The 21,516-nt window shown below is 43.6% G+C and overlaps 1 protein-coding gene across 1 annotated transcript in view; it reads right to left on the bottom strand.

The window, feature by feature from the left end:
• Positions 1–7,114: 7,114 nt before the first annotated feature.
• The window catches only part of LOC138295955 (myb-related transcription factor, partner of profilin-like), a 33,613-nt gene continuing 19,211 nt past the window's right edge, over positions 7,115–21,516 (bottom strand). Inside the window, exon 2 of the mRNA XM_069234615.1 lies at positions 7,115–7,898. Within this exon, the coding sequence (XP_069090716.1) occupies positions 7,879–7,898 (20 nt within the window). The 3' untranslated portion in view covers positions 7,115–7,878. The remainder of the gene's footprint in view (positions 7,899–21,516) is intronic.

Here is a 21,516-nt window from a genome sequence, read left to right as displayed (position 1 = left end):
GTGATTTGTGTCCTTAGATGAAGAAAGGAATGGGTAAATAGGGACATCATTTTTTAAATACACTCACCATATTTATACTTTTTTAGCGCCGCATTCCCGCCGTTTTTTGACGCTAAAACGGCGCAAACCTACAAAATTCAATTGTATTTTGCAAGTTTGCGCCGTTTTTGCGTCAAAAAATGACGCAAATGCGGCGCTAAGAAAGTATAAATATGGGCCTTTTAAGTGCCTCCCACAAAGACGTCTCAATTGGTGCAGCTGTGACTAAAAGCAAACTCAAGACATTTCAAAATAAAAAGATAACTGTGCTGTATCGAGCTCCAAATCTATCTCACACGCTTATATTCGCTACCGCTGGACCAAAGAGTGCTTCTGTAAATAGGAGGTGCAGACACACTTCCTGTGAACCTAGAGAGTCGGAATGAGGCAGCACAACCTATCCTGGGAGATGCACATAGTTTGTGCTGTCCTCAGATGACTATTTTCATGCAAATCCCCCTTTAGCATTTAATCCACACCAAAGACTTTCGCTCCCTACTTCAACAGCCGATTCTACAGAAAGCAAGCGAGACCGCAGGGACTGTAAGTATTAATAGCCTGAAAACCCTGATTAAAGCAAGTGCCGACCTCTGGAAAAGTAGTATATTTATACAGTTTCATCCCTGTCCAGAATAGTATACCACTTGTTTCTTTCATAAAGGGACACAGGCTCTTATCACGTTTTGTTTTTGTTTAACAGTTGCCTAGTATATGTGTATGTACTTGTTATCCTGAGGTAGCAGCAGCTCTATTTTTAGTGCACAGAGTGTTTTTTTTTTAAAAATGTACGCCCATCAAGAACTCTTTAGAAAAACAGAAAAGTATGGATGGAGATTTAGGCCTTCACCAGAGTTTACTTTTACATGTTTCCCAATTCGACGGGCTCAGGTTTCTAGGCGCACATCTGGTAATATCATTTGACTTTTTTTTAAAGTCTCCTAGTCGCCCCACCCCCATCACCACCCCTCAGAGTTCCCCACAGCAGAAAAGCCCGCACAGGGGGAAAGGAGCCCTCTGTGCAAACACACGCTTATTTTTCCTCAGAGTGGAAAGATTTTTTCCCATGAAGAAAGACGTTCTCCTACAGCTCACCAAATGTGGGGGTGACCACCTGTTCTCCTTTCGACCCTGGAAAGGTCCAGCTGTGTGCTAGAGATAATCTCTTACCATTTCCAGGATGGAAGGGGATAGAGAGGAGTTTGCAAAGGTCCACAAACACACACATTTGTGGCTGTTCCAAAATTTACAAGGCAAACCACAACATGGAACACTCTCTTTCCAGTGCTTGAGTGGGATTTATGAGTGTAGATTTCACCACACTTGCAGCAGAGAAATCTGCACTCATAAAAACTTTGAATTCCTGGCAGGGCAAGAGAGTTAAATTAAATTGTAATCTTAAATTACAAACACATTTATCTTTGCGAATAGGCCGTATATCTTTGAGGTTCCTGACCTCATCCCTAGCTTCTGAGTAGAAACTATATGAGAAGACTAAGAGGATATAGGTTGTGTGTCTCTGTACCAATGTATTGTAGAGAGACATTAGCTTTTTTGTACCCCATCCCAGTATCTTAATTGCCGCATAACGTCATGATAGAAAGTCTGAGTCCATTTATCCAGATACAACTACCGTCCATAGTAGGGTTCATTCTCCTTCCTCCCTGTCGATGCTCCTCCAGATCCAAGAGGTGAAATTCGTAATCAGTACAGAAAAAAACATGAATTTCTACTTCTGAATGAGATTCTGGTATCTAGTCAGGTTTACAATATCAGTAAAGTTCACTCGATAACTGAACAGTTCTATTTAGAGCTGCATAGGATTTCAAAATCCTTTGTGCAAAATATTCAGGAAGAAGAAGGTGCTTTACTGAACCAACCCTCATGTCATATAAAAACGTTTTCTACAGCTACTTTAGAATGAAGACCTGCCTTCAATACTTTTCCAGGAATACTGTTTGACTATAGCGCTGCTATTGAATTGTATTGTTTACTATTCTGTGCATTTCTAAAGCTTGGAAATCACCCGGAAGTGAATCCTGGCACTGACGGAAGCTGGAAGTCTGAAGCCAGCAGACTTTAAAGAGCTGCATCGAGGAGCAAAGTAAAGAGCTTTTCAGTAGTCGAGGTGGTTGTCATTCGGATGAAGTTTGGCTGGAAATGAGTTTCAAAGCCTAGAAGCAATTACTTGAGAAGGCCCGCCCTCTGGCCGTACGAGCAAATGGAGCACGTAGTAAGGAGACGTATAACTGAGAATGTGAGGTTTGCAGCACAGCAAGGCAGAAATTTAACTTGGAGATATAAATGGGCCTAGTTTATGGCAAGCTCAAGGACAAAGTACAGTGACCTGAATGCAATCCATTTAGGAAGAGGGAATCAATGCAGAGACCACCTGTGAGCATTGACAAGGTCTGGTTGTGTACACCAAAGATGAGTCTCAGTGCTCCATTTTGAATTCTTTGAAGATGGGCAAGAAGACAAGCAGAAAGCCCTGGATAAAGTGAATAGTGGTACTCCAGACATGCTCATTTAATGACATGTTAAATTAATTGCCTGACCTCCATCCGACAGTATGCCATTGGAAGAAAAGGAACAGTTTTATACAGCAGTCAGAGGTGGAAGAAGGAGGGTGCAGAGAGCTTACAGACTAGCCAAGACAAAGAAAGATCATTGTGAACGTGAATGCCTACTTTTCTGACCTTGAGGACTGGAGTGAATTCACAGCCCAGGGGAGAGGGGTGATGTCCAATTTGTTGAGTGTATGCAGACTAATAAAATCTCAGTTTTGTGGTTGTTAAGTGTAAGAGTTTGTAGTCATCCAGGAAAAACACTAAAAGGCAGCTCTGGGAGTTAGAATAAATTGACAAGAATTTGTCTTTAAGATGAACAATCAACTGTGTATCATCTCCGTATGTCATCGTGGTGTACTCAAAAGATTAAAAAAGTGGATCCAGGGGCAATAAATAAACATGGAATAAGGAGGGGTTAAGGGAAGAGCTCTAGTATTCCACAAGCTAGATGTTCAAATTTAGATTTGTAGGGGGTAAGATAGGCAGTATAGGGGCTGTCTTGCAAGTAAAAAGATTTTGCAAGTAAGAGGATTTTGATCAGATCCTGACCTACTGTATGAGAGCTAACAAGATGTGAATCACTGTGCATAGGTCGCTGAAAGATCTGTGATAATCAAAGCTGCTGATCTCCCTTTATCTACTGTAGGTCTAGGGTCATCCAGGATTGAGACTATGACAGTTTGGGTGCTGTCAGAAAGACTAATTACACTAGATCAAGGATGTGATTAGTCTCCAGAAATGTGGAGAGCTGACTCTTACCTTTCTTTTCAAACATCTTGAAAGACATTGAAAGAAGGGACATAGAACTAAAGTTGTTAGGAGTGAAAGATTTAAAACAGGTCTCTTAAGCAGCAGTATTACCAGCACTTGTTTAAGGCAAGGAGGGACTTTGCAAAGTGACAAAGAAGGACTGCAGAGCTCAATCGGAATCAGACTACTAGAGCAACAGCAAAGTGTAAGATATGGGTTGGGAATGGATCTTCAGGAGAGCCCAACTTAAAAGAACAAATCAAATTGGGCAAGCGTGCTGTTGAAGAGCAAAGTATTCGGGAAGACAGGCAGAGGAGGGAGGACTTCTTCCCAAACATAAGTACAGTTAAGGGCTGGGAGGAATTATATATGGATACAACTTTGCCCTGAAAAATGTGAGAGTTACAGTGGACCTCTGAGGGGGAAATTGGCAGTCTGCAACAGGAAAGGAATGTCAAATAAGAGACAATTTGAAAGAGTTCTTAGGAGGCGTTTGCTGTCTCATCTGTCATGGTTGCAAAATAGATGGCTCTATTTGATTGTAGTGATTTATAAGAGTATAAGGTTGTCTGATAGACAAAGCATTTCCCAATCTGCGCAATCTGTACACTCTAATTTTTTTATACATGACCCTGGCTTTTAAGCTCTGGATTGTACAAATGTGCAGAGGAAGTAAGTCTGGCTCTGAGAAGGTTTCAAAGTAGCTATGTAATTGAAGACATTGGTGATCCAGCTATTAAAATCAGAAAATGAATCAGAAAGCGAAACAGAGGGAGTGCGAAAAGCTTGGCTGAGAGCTGTTCGATGCTCATCTGCAGGAATTTTATTTTAAGAGTGTTTAAGCGCTAGAAAGTCAAAAGCTGTAGAACAGAGCAGAGGACAATGATAGATCAGTCAAAAGGCCTTAGAAAGTGATCAGTGCAGGGTAACGGTAAAGGTTGCGAACAAAGTTTGAGAAGGTCCAGGGAGTGGTCAGCCAGGTAGGCGATACTGCTAGGAAGAAGTGAGAGACCTAAAGAAGAGCTAGGCCCAGATTTACTAATGCTTTGCACAGGGTTTGAGTTACTTTTGTATTGCTAATCCTGCACAAATTGTTATGCTGGGATATACTGATTTGCATGGGGTAGTTTCCCAAAGTAACACAAAAATGTGCCTTATGCTGCTTTGCATTATTTTGCATCAAGTGGGCATTCAGTGAGTGGTCCTTGGTAGTTCCCATACTACCACCATGGGTTTTGATGAAAATCCTTATCTACAAACATTTGTGGAGAGGAATGTCCACCAAAATCTTACACCCCCACAAGCAAGCATAACGTGGAAAAATGTTTTAATTTCTCTGCATTTATACTACTTTGCATGTATGGTTCATTGTACAGCAGACACAAAACGTTTTAAAGACATTTTTGTACTGTAAGAGTGACCTTCCAGTACAAAACCTCTTCCTTACAGAATGCAGACACCCTTGCTGTATGGCACAAGTGCGTGTGTTTTGGCCAATGACAGCCTAAAGAGCACCATCACAGGAAAATAGGAAAAAAACACCATATCTTAGTAGATATGACACTGTTCTGCTCTCTCCTTTTCACACAATTCAGCATAGTAACACCAGTTGCTATGCTGTGTTGTGTGAAATTTTCATTAAGTTGGGTCCAAGAGTCCCAAGAAAATATGGTGAATATCTAGGTGAGAATCAGTGATCAGTGCTGCAAGTCCTAGAGCATTATTGCAGAGTGAGCTGGCATTGATAAAAGTGCAATTAAACTCACAAGACGGGACATAAGGTGTAAGCTTAGGACCAGGCAAGGAGTGGGAGACAAAGCAGGGTAGTTATGGACTGTCTATTAAGTTGCTGGGGTGATAGAACAAAAGGAAGCATTTAGGGTTAGGAATTAAGAATGAGAGTAGAAAATGTGCTTAGTTGTTATCTTCTTATGTTAAGGACTACAGGCAGCATTTCTGGTGTAAGGCATAGCCATCACATATATGGATACAGATGGGCTTGTCTTTAGCGCACTGTTAGACCTAACAGCCTTAGGGTGGTCACCCCCTAACTTTTTGCCTGCCTCCCTCCACTTTTCTGACACTGTTGTTGCTGGTTTTAGGACTCTGCACACTTTAACACTGCTAACCACTGCTAAAGTGCATTTGCTCTCTCCACGAAACATGGTAACATTGGTTATTCCACAGTTGACATATTTGATTTACTTATAATTCCCTAGTAAAGTGCACTACATGTGCCAAGGGCCTGTATATTAAATGCTGCTAGTGGACCTGCAGCACTGATTGTGCCACCCACAGAAGTAGCCCCTTAACCATGTCTCAGGCCTGCCATTGCAAGGGCTGTGTGTGAAGTTTCACTGTTCCTTCGACTTGGCATTTCAAAGTACTTGCCAAGCCTTAAACTCCCCTTTTTCTACATATAAGTCTCCCCTAAGGTAGGCCCTAGGTATCCCATAGGGCAGGGTGCTGTGTAGGTAAACTGCAGGACATGTACATATGTGTGTTATATATCTTGGTAGTGAAAAACCCATAAATTTGTTTTCCACTACTGTGAGGTCTGCTCCTTTCGTAGACTAGTATTAGGACTGTCCTCATATACTTTTTGAGTGGTAGATTCTGATCTGAAAGTGATAACCAGGTCATATTTAGAATGGCCAGAATGGAAATAGAAAATCCTGCTTATTGGTGAGATTGGATTTTATATTACTATTTTAGTGAGCAATTCTCTGCACTTAGAACCATCTGTACCTTACAGTCTGTCTCCAATCAACGTCTGGTCTGTGCTGGTTTACAGCTTCCTTGTGCATTTCACCCTGACAACCACAAACACTGGACACTCAGTCACATCTGCACTCATCTGCATACTGAATGTGTCTTTCTGCGCTGGAACAGTGAAGGGCCTGACACTTACATTTCAAAGGCCCGTGGCCTGCCCTCAAACAAAGGACTGATAACCCTCCACTGGGACACTGGCAGACAGGACTGGGCTGAAAGGGAAACTTGTGCACTTCAAAGTGAGCCATTTAGCATCACAGGAGGGCCAGACGACTCCGATTCCGTCGAAGCATGAGCTTTCTCTAATCATTATCTCATGTGACCCTTGCTTTGATGCCAGAGAGTGGGTGACTTGTTTAGCTGCTTCCCCAGCAGCTTCTTATCGGCAGGATGGGCAGGTCGCCAGTTGTCAAGATCGTCTACAGGACTGCAGGATCACCCCACTAACCAGTCCCCCGGCAGCACAATGGACCCATAGATTAACTGGAAGCATTTGTCCGATGTTACCCACGAGGTCATCTAGTGGGGCCCGTGACACCAGCTCTCAAATTGAGCTCAACAAGGGTGAGCTTAATCGCTTTTTGATCCTCGTACCTTCAATCTGAAATTACGGGTGGCGCCGAGGTGGAACCCAATTATGTGATTATCTCCAAGACCACTGTAAGTGGCTCTGCTTGGCCACAGTTTTTGAAAACCCTCCAATCCACTGTGCTGACTTTGAACTGCTGCAGCACTACGGAATCCTGGCTATTACTTAAACTGAAAAGTGGATTCTGCACAAGAGGTCAATGGATCGAAGCGACATATATTTGAGGGGATGTCATCAATGTGGAATGTAATCATTAACAATAATCAATATAATCAAAGATCTCGAACCTCAAACAATAACCACACTAGTTTATTAAGAAGAATTTTAAATTTTATTTCCCTAGATTAACAACGCTAATGTCACGAAAATAACTCTCAAACACAAATGGTAAGCATATAAAATTAATAATGGTTGATCAGAACGTCTAATATATCTAAGTTTAATCAAAACAATCAAGCAAATAATCTCCAAAACAATAACACTGATTAGCAACACCAAAATTGGTACTAAGGGCAATTTATGCATTAGTACAACATTCAAATGTGTCAATATAAATCTTGAGCATTCAGTATTAATGACCTTACTAACCACAAATTAGTATCAACATGTTGGGCTTCAAGTAAAAGAATTTAGAAACACAATTTTGGAAAAATCTCTTTAACTCAGGTTATTATGAAAAAACATAATTAATATGCAGCAATCAGATTGCAAGTTGCAGCTGGTATCTGGCAAACCAAAAGAGACACTAATAACAAACAGTTGCATACTTTACCCAAATCGATAACAACATGCAGACTACTTCAGCAAGGGGACACCATCAGGTATGTCTTCAGAAGAATCGGGCCTAACGACAGCTAAACCCACACTGCTAATACGACTTGGATCATCAGTAGGAATTCTGGAATTTAACGACTTCGATCTAAAGACTAGCATCTTCTAACTTCTAAAAATCCTACTCAAGTTGTTATATTAATCTTCAAAAAGCTTTTGATTGGTCAGTTCATGGGGTGCTTACGTTTCAACCAATAGTAATTTTAATTGATAACCTAAAAATGACGACATCACATGTTTTCTCAACAGTAACTTTTCCTCTTCCGTCTTGTTTGTAGCTCCATTGTACAATTTCTTCTAAACTTCTCTTCTCAGGAAGAAACTTTCTCACTTGCTACGTCCACTTCCTTCCTCGAGGAAGAAACCACATATTAGTAACATTCTCAAACAATAGAACACTCAACTTATTCAAGAATTCAGTTTAACATGACCTTGTAAGACGTAATGCAGCAACCCACTAGGGGTAGCTGTGGACACATCTATTAGGGCATTGAATACACTTTTATGTAAGCATTGAATTATGACCAATAACTATAACATTTAATTAGAATTTTACTCAGTTGAGAACAGAAAAATGAACTGTGGCGACCGTTTTCTAAAGTCACCCGTTTTCACATGTTAATTCAACATATAATTAATATGCTAAAACCATGAATAAACATATTAAAAAATTCACACTCTCGCAGAACTGTCACTCTGATAAGCTGGACGTCCAAGTTGATTTGTTGAACACATTGGCCACTTATGTAGTTGGGATTGACCACAAAATAGAAAATCAAAATCAGCTAATTACTAGAACCCAAACAAGCTCCAATTTTGTTCAAGCAACATGCTGCTGTTCCTCAATTATTGAAAGTTTATCATCTCTGCCTACCTTTTTGAGTTTGGTTCTATCTCAAATTAAGAGGTTCTCTGCAGCTCCTGTGCCTCTGGTGCCCCAGCCGAAGGTCCTATTCCAATTCGGCTCGGAAATGAACCAAACTAAAGACATTGGACAACTATTTGTTTTCAGCAAAGAGTGAAACAATCACCATCCCCCTATGCCCCCCTCCCGGCCTGCTATTACTGGAGTCTTGGAGCATGACACTTCAGCCAACTGTGTTTATAAGGACTCTCTTCTGCCTAGAATCGATCCTATGTAGCCTGTTCTCTCACATTATTCTTGCACTGCACCACAACCTGATTCAACACATCCAACTTCTCCAGGAGCTGATTGTGCAGTTCAGCACCTGTTGAGTAAGAGGGAGGGAAAAATAGGCTCAGGAAACAACGGAACAAAAGGCAGAGCCTACCTCCCCAAGGGTCCCCAAATAATGCTCAACTGTTGGTTCGACTTGTTGCACAGCAGCCGCTGCAGTCGCAGGAGGTCTCTAATGTGACTTCGCTGACTAACCCTCTGAAGGCCATAGAAGGCGGCTCTTTACCATCTAGTGAGCATATGCAGGGCCCTTCGGCCAGTACTATTCTGCAGGAAACAAACTTTCCTCTCAAGGATCCTTTGATTCCTGCTGAGGAAGGCAAAATTGGCAGTGTGTCTGATCCTACTGTCTCACGCCGGGGGGGTGGAGTGCCCTTCCATACTGCAGTTATTCTGTTAAACTTCAAAGCAGCCTATGGAATTACAGATGGTGAGGTTTTAGGCTCTGGTCCCTCTATTTCTTATAAGTTGCCTTCTGATAGTAACTGTAGCCAGTCTTTAAGCCTGCTATCAAGCCACCACACGTCTCCTATTGACACCCCGGGGCTGGGGGTCCCTCTGGGCCCGTTCCACACAGTGGAACAGTTACAGCCCAGGTCTTTTTTGTGTCCCTCAAAGGCCTCATTGGAGTGTACAACCACTAAACTTTTGTTTATACCAGAATATCGCTCAAGGTGCCCTCACGATATTCATGAGGGAACATCTTACGACTCTTCAAGGCAATCTCAGAACTGAGTAATATTGGTTCTACTGACATTGTCTCTATTGAATTTCTTGATTCAAGGGAGTCTCAAGCTGAGGAATCTACCCTGGTTTCATTATTCTCCGCCCCAATAGCTCAGTCCATTCTTGCCAAGAAAGACATATTCCACTCTTGGGATATTATAATTATTCCCTACAAGGAGTCGGGCCATCCTGTGCTCTTATCTGAATCCCAAAGTTTGACGGCTCCTATAGCACTGAAGCCTTTTTCAATTTTGAAAATTGCTCTGGGCAGCACCTCTACCATCAATGGCACTAGCAGCACAGGTTCCAGTTCCCAGGGGGTGATCAATTGGGATTGGTTGCTCACTGCTCTTTTCTATGGGCGCTCCCAATGACCCCCAAGGGTGGAGGGATTAGCGTCAATGTTTGAATGTTTGCCCTATGTTCGTGGAATATTAATGGGGCTGTGCATAAGTTTGAATCGGCTGATTTAATATCTTTTTTAAACAGTTATGATGTAATCACCCTTCAGGACACCTGGGCTGAGATCAGTTGCCCATTGCCGGGGTATTTAGAAAAATGGAAACCTGCTCATAGAAAGAGTTGAATGGCCGTGCTAAGGGAGGGTTGGCCACCTATGTCACTGTTAAACTAAAAGGGTGTATTTTGCCATTGTCTTGGGATTACAATTGGATTCAGGGGATTGTGATTAGGAACAGGAGCTTGCAGCAAACCCTCATAGTAATTAATGTTTACATTGCTCCTGGTACAAAGGAAAAAAGAGGGGGGCTGCATCTACTGATGGAGATTCTGGGTGATCTAGCTGGGGAATATCCATGTGCTGATTACCTTATAACTGGTGGTTTTAATACAAACCTGTTTCAGAACACTATAGAAGCTCTTGAAGGTCCTGATCTTTGTAAACGCCAGTTAGTCCCTGAACAACTGAGGCCCCAAGGTTACCCACACTGTCCATTGCGAAAGTATGTAGAAATGCATTTAAAAAGCATGGGCTTTAAAGTTCTGAATGACTGTTCACATCATGATGCCCCTCCATGTTGGAAAGATCGGACGAACGACCCCACTCTTACTTGTACTACACCATTTGTAAAAACAAATTGTTTCCCCTTATTGAAATGTTCTTGATATCCTCCCAGAGTGAGAGTGATCACCGTCCCCAAATTGTAACAATAAAATCTAGTTTTAATTTTCATGATGTCATGCAGGCTGTGGGTGGCAGCGTTTGTTCCGAGTCACTAAAACATATAAAATGGAACTCTTCTATTAGCGTCACAGTATTGGTTGAAAGTGTTAATTTTTTAGATTCTGAAGGATCTGGTTGTATGTCCCCAATTAAGTTATGTGATAAATTCTCTTCCTTCCTATGGTCAAGTTTTCATCAACCTGCTCGTAATTGCACCTCATTCTGGCCCTTCGCTATTTTTAGGGAAATTAGGAGTTTAAAGAAAGCGTGTAACAGATTAGCAAGGCCAATTAGGAAGGGCCCTGATTCTGAGTGTCTATTAATTAGATATAAGGAAATGAGGAAAGACTATAGGAAGGCTATTTATGATGACCATCAGAACCATCTCAATCAGTTTTGGGCTAAATTTTTAAGTGCGAGTAAGGATCAAAATTCTAAAAAGATTTGGTCCCTTATTAATATCCTATAAAGTAATCAAAGGGGTATTGGCACTGTTAATATTTCTGTAGGGGTTTGGACGTCCTACTTGATTAGTCATTTCTCTGCAAGTGAACAGGATGGGAAATTGTTGAATGAGGGGGCTTATTGCACCATCGCTGCTCTGGTCAAGTCTCGTTAACAGTCCGCTGGGTTTGTGTTTCCCCCTCATGGAGAGAAGGCTTCTTTTTAATTTTTAATCATGTCTCCCTCGTATCATCTCAAGGGCAAAGCAAGATGGAGCCCAAGGTCCCAATGGCCTTCCTCAGAAGCTGTTCAAACAGGATTCTTCCTTTTGGGCAATTCTGACCTCAAGAATTCCTGAGTTCTGGTGCTGTGCCATTCTTCATCTGCTATATCAAAGCGGTTCAAGGTTGGATCCTGCTAATTTTAGGATGGTAGCCCTGCTTGACAATGAGGCCAAGTTTTATGCCAATCTTCTGCTGCAAGATCTTTATGCCTGGGATGAATCGAAGGGACTAATCCCTATTGTTCAAAGAGGGTTCTCCTCTGCTTACGGCACATCGACAAACCTATTAGCCCTTTCTATTTTGTTTGATAGGACGATTCCATCAGGCTTTACTGTATTGTTCATTTCAAGGCAGCATTTGTCCCGATCCCTAGGAGTGCCCTCTGGGCCAAACTACAAAACTGAGGTATTCCTTCAGTGGTCGGGTGCCATTATGGAACTACATACAGATACCAGGGTCCGTATTAAATTAGGTGGTGGTTGCTCTCTTTCCAGAAAATATTTCACTGGTCGTGGTGTGAAACAGGGTTGCGTGCTTGCGCCCCTACTTTTTAATCTGTTTATTGCAGATTTGTCATCATCTCTTGACGCTGTTAAGTCTCATCCTGCCAAGATTGGTGGTCTTAGGCTTAGCTTTGCTTTATGCTGATGATCTTGCATTGTTCAGTTATACTAAGATTGGCCTTCAATGACTACTTAACCAACTTGCATCTTATACTCCTGTGAATCAATTAGAAGTCAACTTGCTCAAAACTAAAGTGGTCTCCTTAGGAAGAAAAAAGCATTTGGGACCCAGTTGGTATTACAAGAGTAGTAAACTCGTTTCAGACCAGTCTTATAAATATTTAGAGGTGTATTTCGACTCTAGAGGTAGGTTTGCCAAGCATTAGAAGGAGTTTGAACTTAAAGCTGTGGCATTGCAGGTGGCCTTTTCTAAATTATTAAAAGTTTTAAAGGGGCCGAACCTTCTCCCGCTAATGGAAGTTATGAGCGCAAAGATTATCCCCTCATTGTCTTATTGTCAGGAAAGTGTGTTGGGTAAAGGCTCTTGTTTATTAAAAAGGGTGGTCAATAAGATCTACAAGAGAGTTTTCCATGTATCGCATCTCGCTTTCCCCGTGCAGGTGCGGTTGGACCTTGGGCTTCTAGATCAGCTGAGAGTCGGTGCCGGAGGATTCCTGAAGCTTTGCCATAAGCGCATCGGGCCAAGGAAGGTAGCTTGGAGGCAGTTCTGTGGCAAGAAATCAGTGCGTCAAAAACGAAGGGGTCCCATTTTCATTTTTTGGTTGAATGTAAACGGCGATTGGAAGCCGATGATCTCTGGGTAAGCAACCCCCCATTTCTTGCTCAAACTGGGTGTCAAAAAGATTATACAGTTATACTCGTACCACTTGAATCACTCCCTACTTGCCAAACGTAAGCATGTATGGTCGGTAATCAATTCCTTTAAGCCAGGCACCCCATCTAGCTATTTCTCTTGCTCTTTTGGGTTTCATTTGAAAGAGGCCTTTATGGCCTTAAGGGTGGGCGATTGTTTTTTTAAAAAACATTTACCCCTATGGCGGTTAACCCCAGGAGAGGGGGTGATGTGCAGGGGTTGTGGTAATGTGGAAGTAACAATTGAATATGTGGTATGCTTGTGTCCACCTCTACTTAATAAACATATATCTCTGCTTCGTAGTAAGTGGGAGGAACTAGGGATTCGCTCCTGTCGACAGGCCATTATTAAGTCCTTGGATCCTGCAAATTTAATGTTGAATGTGTTATTGACCAAATTTATTAAAATCGCCCAAACCAAATTTAGGGGTACTGGGAGCAGTGGATAATTATGTTTGGAATTTTCACCCACTCTTACATCTTTGGTTTGTGTTAATTCATCAGGTTGCTGAGCTTCAATGTCACACTTTGGGGTGTGATCCTTATTGGTATCTAACTTAATGATCATTTAACACACTAAAGCACTTTAGGGCTTTAAGCCCCTCTGATTATTATGCATCATGTGGGGTTCTGGGCTGTGGCTGTCCGACCCTATTTTTTTTAAAGGTTTTATATTACTATGTAGGAATGTTTCTTACTGTGCTATGTGCATTTAAAGTATGGAGTGTTTTAGTATGTATTTAACATTCAATTGCAAATGTATTATTGATTGGTCTTCTTTTTTGTTTTAATTGTATTGGATTTTATTATCTGTACAATAAATTATTCGTTCATTCATTAATTCATTCAGGTAAAATCTTTCTAAGGAATCACTCGGTAATGGCATTGTGGGGACCAGCGGGGTATCTAACTTGTGAATTATCCGAAGAGCTTGTGATGACCAGTTGTGTCTAGGGTCTGCATCTTCTGAGTGTTCCACATGTTCTACCAGAGGAGGCTGTTATCTGTCTACTTGTCACTCTTGGTGGGGGACTGTCAGTTGGAGCAGTTCATTTACAAGGCTAAGCGGTGATCCACCTTGCTCCATGTGGGTAGTTACTGATGATAGTTCTGGTCTTACCATAACCTACATCTATCAATGAATAAAAGAAGCAGCCTCCTAAATGTGTCCAACGTTGGTCCTGTGCACACACCATAAACCATCCACGCCGTCATAATCAATCAACCCTTTTCTGAGGATACTTTTAAACAAAAATGTTCACAGAGGAAATAATTTACTGTGTATCTGATTACACAATTTTCTTTTGTACTAGACATCTGAAAGTATCTTACTAAGCAGGGGAATCATCCACTATGTTGGTAAATACTTTCATATAAGGTGTAGTCCATCATGTATGGTGTATATACTGATTGGTTCTTCAGCCATTTTGGTCTCAAGATTAACTGCAAAAGCAGCAGACTGCAATTACCAATGCTTCTACGACATATCTCACAAAGTTACTGTTTATCTCACGGCCTGATCATGATCAACAATTTTGGTTCACAGTTAAAGGTACCTTACCAGTTAGTCTATATCCGAATTTACTTTTTTAAAATTATTTTATTTCACTTATGTTGATTTAAATGTGGGTAGTGTGTTGTAGGGGTGGTTAATGGATGCCTTTTAGGCTTATGGTTCTTTAAGGTATGCAAGTGATAGTTGATCAAGGGATCTTTTTAATGTTTTGATTGTGTTGTGATATTTAACAAACCAGTCCACCTCTTCTTAGTGAAAGCATAAAATTCTCCTACTACCACATTTGGAAGTTTGCCAAATAAACTGGACATTGTTCTCCTTCGTTCGTAGTTACCACAGACTGACATTGGCTAGAGCCTCTTTCAGAATGCACAAGAAACCATTCCAGCATTCTCATTTGCATAAAGTAATGACAAAATTATCACACAATCAAAAAATAAAATTGTTTAAAATGTACGTACATTGTTGACGTGGTGAGGTGCTACTTTTCAAAAATGTACATCATTAGCTGAAAAATCATTAGCAATGCTAGGCCGTTAATAGTTACTGTTCTTAACCTCGTCCTGAAAAGATTTGGGTCATTATTTGGAGATTGGGTGAAGGGAGAACTGGCATAAATTCATGCAAACCTGTCCCCTGTATGAGGATGAATCTTGGGGTCTTATGGCAGTCAGAGATTAATGGGCATGACTTGTAATAATCATTTAACACTGATGACCTGGAGCCATAATACTGTTGCACTCCAAGTGGATGATCAAGAACTCCCTTTTAGTACACGGCTCTCTCCTTGTGGGCCTCTTATATTATGTCATGCAATATATATTAAGCATCTGCTCTAGGAAGGTAGACGCAGGGTCTCTTCCTCAATGGTGAGCCTTGTAGTAGTTCACTGAAGGCCAGAGAATTAAGTGAGACACACCTTGGCTGGAGAACATTGATTCTCAATTTACTTTTGCTCGATAGTAGTAATAATTATTTACAGTGGACTACATTTAGAGAATTAAGCACTGCAGAAGTGAAACTGAGCTCTGTCACAAGATAGCTAAATAGCAGTTCTCCATTTTTGTCTTTGAGGAACTTAGAATTGGTGGTTTGGTGGTGTTATTCTTCTGTCAATTTTAGATGTTTTTGTACATTTTCCCTCTCTGTATTCCTAAATGAATCTGCATAGTTACTGTTGTCTTGAACTATTACTCAAGGCCTCGGTTAGGGTAGCTTCCTGTACTGAAGGGTTTGATTAACAGTTGCATTCCATAGGGAATTTTATCCCTCACAAAATGACAAAACAGCCTAATTTTCACCATTGCCCTCTGGATCGAAGGAGTGAAGGATGGTCCTATTGGTTGCAAACAACGTTTCACAAAACCTGGAACATGGGATCCAAGTCTTCAGACAGCCTCTCATGATTTTCTGCTCTCAGTCATGGATCTAGAGAGTAATGCAAAAAAGTTTCCTGTGCAGAAAACTCCTACATCTTTACAAAGGCACATTTCTGCAGAAGCAGACAAATGGCTCCGGGTATCCTCTTCTGGTTAAAGCCTGCAGAAAGACAATCTGTGATGCAGAGCTGCTTGCCAGAAATGCTGTACACTTGAAGCTCCTTCAGAAGTTAGTGTGAGGCATGGGGCCAAGACTTAATGCTGGGCTTTCTAGATGTTTCTTCCATTTTGGCCAGGTCTGATAAGCAGCACCTCTTAATAATGAATGAAGGCTGCTGGCTTGCTTCTATAAATAAATGTTGCCAAAGGAGCTCAATTCCATTGTGTGCACTAGACTAGAGTTTTAATTTTAAAACACAGCTTTAAAATGTATTCCTCATATACTAGTGTTCTTGAGTGTGCCAATCATTAATGAAAGAGAGTCTGATGTTCCACTAACTACCCCTGTAGTGTCTCATGGAATTGATTGCTACCTAACACACATCTTGCTCACATATCCCTCAGTGGGTTGTTTGCAATACAACCTTTTTTCAGATTTTTTCTGAACCAGGTTGGCACATTGAGTTTTTGGTGCCACAGGATCTAGACAACTGAACACTTTATTTCTAGAAACTCTACAAAATGTATCAGACTGGATGTACAACATTGGTTTATAAGTTGAGAAGAGTGGAAGCCCCACTTAATAAATAAGCACAAACATTGTCAAGGTGAACCACAAAGTCACTAAATAAACCTGTGCTTAACCCTCGGGTAGCTGAGCACAAAAGCAGTCAGGCTTAACTTAAAGGCAATGTGTAAAGTATTTCTTCACCATTCAAACAGTAGTAAAGTGAAAACACAAGACAAGGAAAATGTATTAGAACAAATTACATAAAAACTACAAAAATCAGTAGAACTGAGTTATGAGTTTCAGAAGTTTTAAGTGAAAATAGCACCAAAAAGTCCAAAGCGCCACATGTGGATATCTGGTCATGCTGGACCAGATCAAAGTCACAAGTTCAGGTCAACCATGATGGCGAGCAGGTCAGATACAGGCACCAGATTTGCCCCGGTGAGGAGTCTACCTTCTCAAAGTTCAAATCCACATGAGGAGCTGCAGATGGAGTTTTGCATTGGAGGGGACCCCAAGGAGATCGTTGCTGATGCAAGGAGCAGGTTGGGCATCGCAGCTGTTGTGCTGTTGTGGTGCGAAGAGTCAGTCGTCACAAGAGCTCTGCTTTGGCAGTCGACACAGAATGTCACTGCCGATGTGGGCTGTCATGGCTGAGGGGAAGAGTAGGCATCGCTGTGATGTGCGTCAGACAGGGGCATATTGTCATGGCGCTGTAGCAAATCCTGAATCAGCCTCTATCCCTCCCACCATTTTACAGAAAGGGTATCTTTGATAAATGACACACCTTTCTTTAGCTGCATGGCGGTTTGCCACATTCTCCTTTACGGTATACTTGGCAGTGGCCGACCCACAGATGCTGTCCTCCGAGGCATTCTTCTCTTTGGGGCCTTCTTGCAGGTAGACATGTTATGCCATGGAACTGCTTGGCCTTTCCCTTCCCAGGGTTCCTTGGTGAGATCGTTGGAGAACTGAAGATGGCCATTGCTCTGCAAGTTACTGAAAGTCTTTCGCAAATTAATATGGAGACTCTATAGCTCCATATTGATCCAAGAGTAACTTAGAAGACATTAAGGTGGTCATTACAACCTCGGCAAGACCGCCGAGGGACCGCTGTGCTGAAGACCGCCAGTGCAGGTGGTTTTCCGCCCAGCGAATTATGACTGCTGGTAACCCTCTGTCCTTTTCCGGATGGAGAGCCGCCAGCAGCCATACTGGCGGTCGGCGGGGAAGTGGAGGTTGCTCTGCCACGTCAACAGAACACCGCCCACCGAATCACGTTCCGTGATTCGGCGTGGCGGTGTTCTGTTGACGGGGTGCTGGTGGCGGAGCAACCCCCATGGATCCCGTCCCCTCCCGGAGGATCAACGGACCAGGTAAGTTGATCGTCCGTTAGGGGAGGGGGGTTGGCGGGTGTTGTGTGTTGTGTGCGTGAATGGAGGTGTGAGTATGTAGAGGGGGGTGTGAGCGCGGGAATGCATGCAGGGTGTGTTGTGTTTGGAAATGTGTGCGTTTCTGTCTGTATGTATGTCTGAATGGATGTGTACGTGTATGTCTGTATGTGGGTGTGCATGTATGATGGTGTGTGTGGCTGTTGGCATGTTTGGTGATATGTGTGCGGGTATGTGTGTTGGTGGTGTATGCATGCGTATACGGTGTGTGTCTGGGTTGCAATGTTGGGTGTAGGGGTGGGGAGGGGGGTCCTGCTACCTTTGGGGGGTGGCAGGGGTGTGTGGGGTGTGGGGGGTATGGGGGAGGAAGCGGGGTGGGGGAGACCCCTATCAGTGCCAGGGAAGGAATTCCCTGGCACTGACAGTGGTTACCCCCATGGATTTCATGGAGGTTCCCAACCCCATGAAATCCATGGCGGTCAGCCGGGTCGTGATACCACCGGCGGTCTTGTGACGGCCGCCGGGCTGGAGACCCAAGTCTCCAGCCCAGCGGTCGTCTCCGCCCTGGCATTCGGATCAGAGAAGTGGCGGATGACCATGGCGGTAACCGTCATGGTCATAATTCCAATTTTTTACCACCAGCCTGTTGGCGGTAAGAACGCCACTTCTCCGCCAACCGCCAGGGTCGTAATGAGGGCCAAAGTCACTTTTAAACTGCAATATGGGTTTGGGCTTCTTGAGATTTACTGCTGTTGTATACATTCCACCAGCGAATATGGAATATGGGTTGGTTCCTGTGATCTGAATGCTACAGTCCAAATGTTCTCAGAATAATCCAAGAGCAGTTCTTTGGCATAGTGGAATGGAGATTTCAGAAGTTAGTCATAATGCTTTACTATTTCTGTTGGTAGTAAATAATCAGCAATAAAATGTAGCAAAAACATGGATGAGCCCACCTAAAAAGGGGAATTTTCTCACAATTATGTACCAGGGAATTGAATGTGCCCCAGTCAGGCTGACTGTGAGAAATTGGGTTGTTGATTGACCAGAGTGTGAGACCTGGTGAAGCAACAGCTGCAATCCTTTGCAGGGTGAACCACAAAAAGTCACTAAATTAGCTTGTGCTTAACCCTGGGTAGCTTGCCACAAAAATCAGTCAGGCTAAATTATAGGCAATGCGTAAAGTATTTATGCAGCACACTCACAGTAATAAAGTGAACACACAACATAAGAAAAATCCTACACCTATTTAGAACTATAGGGTAAATGTTAATAAATTATTTGACAGCAAAACAACAAACATCCAGTCAGTAGAACCAGAGTAATGCATTCTTAAAGTTTTAAGTAAAAACTAGTGCCTAAAGATCAAAGCACCAACAAGGAACATTTAGTTGTGCAAGACTAGGTCAAGTAAAAAAATATGAATGACTGCGATAAAGCATGGGTCAGATGCAAAAAGTGGATTGGCCTGGTTAATGCGTTCATTCGGACTTAGAAGACATTTCAAGGACAATTTTCTGAGACGGCACAGTTCAGAGGGTAAGGCTGCAGGCAGTGTCAGAGGAGGGAACATCGTCATTGGGAAACCCTGGGTGGAAGCTGCGGTGAAGATTTCTACATTTAGATTTAGGCCCTCATTCTGACCTTGGCGGTCCGCGGAGAGGCGGCGGTCGGACCGCGAACAGACCGGCGGTCAAAAAACTGGCATTCTGACCGCGGCGGTCACCGCCGCGATCGACCGCCACTTCCCCACTCCGACAGCCACGGCGGTCCTGACCGACAGGCTGGAGTCTGCGCACTCCGGTCCGGCGGTCGACCCAAGACCGCCAACGGTATCATGACCCTGCTTACCGCCGCGGTTTCTGGCGGTCGGGAACCGCCATGCGAACCATGGCGGTAGGCACTATCGGGGCCAGGGAATTCCTTCCCTGGCACTGATAGGGGTCTCCCCCACCCCCCACTGCCCCCGAGTCCTCCCCCCACACCCTCCACCCCCCTGCCACCCCCCAGAGGTGGTACGAACCCCCTCCCCACCCCCACCCCGACATGCACATACACGCACCCCGACATGCACACACCCCCAACATGCACATATACACACCCCCTACACACACACATACACAACGGGGACACATACCCGCACACATACATGCCGACATGCGCACCCGCCGAACTACACACATTGCCCATAGGCACAGCAGCACTCCCGCCCGCATGCACGCACTCACACACACCCTCTACACACTCACACGCACACCCCCATGCACGCACACATCACACAACACCCCCCCACCCCCTCCCCTCACGGACGATCAACTTACCTTGTGCGTTGGTCCTCCGGGAGGCGACAGGAGCCATGGGGAGGTGACCGCCAACAGAAGACCGCCAACAGAAGACCGCCACACAGAAATGTGGGTCGTAATTCTGTGGGCGGTGTTCTGCTGGCGTGGCGGTGGAGGTTGACCAGTCTCCACTTTCCCGCCGACCGCCAGTGTGGCTGCTGGCGGTTTTCCGGCGGAACGCTCCCAGTGGTCGGAATGCGCACAACGGCATACAGCCGCGGTCGGCGGTCTTCACCGCGGCGGTGACTCGGCGGTCTTGCGAAAAGACCGCCAAGGTCAGAATGACCCCCTTAGTCTCCTTTTAGGCAGTCAGAAATCTCCAGCGGTATGAAGCAGGAGGCTGTAGCTGAAGGCAGTTCCAGGGGCTCGAATACCCTTTTGGTGAAGTACCGCTAAAGAGGAATTGCTGCTGTAGAGAAGAACATAGCAGGAGGAGCCACAAAGTCAATCTGTCCAGTGTTGCACTTCAGGCGAATAGGCGAGCTGGCAGGTCCTGGCCTCCTCTCAGTTCTATGAGCAGTTTTTGGCCAAAAGGTCCTAAGTTTTGGATTTTGGACATCTGAACACCTTTAGCACCACAACCAAGGGCTCAAGACTTGTGGGATACCACGTGAGGTTTCAGGACTCACTCAGGCTGGGACCAGGTGCAGGTTAAAGATGGTGGGAGCCTTTTGTGTCCCTGTGGCTATGAATAGGAGACCCGCAAACTAGCCCATGGAGTCACTCTAGTGGTCCTGGGTTCAGGTGAAGATGCACTTCTCAACAGCATGGCTGGCCTCTAACTGTTCAAGTCAGGCTCCAGCATCAAAGCAGTCCTTTCAGGTACAGCAAAACAGCCTAGCAGAGTGCATAACAGGTCACATCAGCAGCCAGTCGTCTGAGAATCTTTCTGCAGGTCCAGGAATGAACTGAAGAGTGGGTTTCAGGGTCCTATTTTTATACCTGGTACCCCTACTTTTGGAAAATGGGAGAATCTTCTAGAAAGTGTCTTTGGACTGCATGATAGAAGTTGCTGACTCATGTGCCATGGCTCCAAGCTGACTGCAGTAACAAGGTGGAGGTGATAAGTTGCTTGCGTGAAGGAATAACCCAGGCTATCTAGTTGCAAGTGGGGCTATACTTAGCTTCACCCCTCTCCCCCATCCTGCCAGCAGATGGCCTAGTCAGGCACACCTAATCCCTCTATTGTGTGACTGTCTGGAAGGAATTCACAAAGTCTGTCAGTTACACCCAGTCAAATTACCCAAGACAGGCTGCAGGCACAAAAGGGCTAATGGCTGTAAAATACCAACTTTGTAAAAGTGGCATTTTCAAACTTCTAATTACAAATCCGACTTTACCATTAAAGAGGATTTTTCATTACAATTTCATAGATACCAAACATGACCTGGCTACCTTGCCCCAATCAAAAGTTAGCACCTATTAAATGCAGTAAGGCAACCTAGTGTTATCCAGG

The sequence above is a fragment of the Pleurodeles waltl genome, chromosome 1_2, assembly GCF_031143425.1.
Source record: "Pleurodeles waltl isolate 20211129_DDA chromosome 1_2, aPleWal1.hap1.20221129, whole genome shotgun sequence".
NCBI classification, from domain to species: Eukaryota; Metazoa; Chordata; class Amphibia; order Caudata; family Salamandridae; genus Pleurodeles; species Pleurodeles waltl.
Note: the sequence above shows the minus strand (reverse complement) of the source record. Positions and strands in the feature narration are given on the sequence as shown.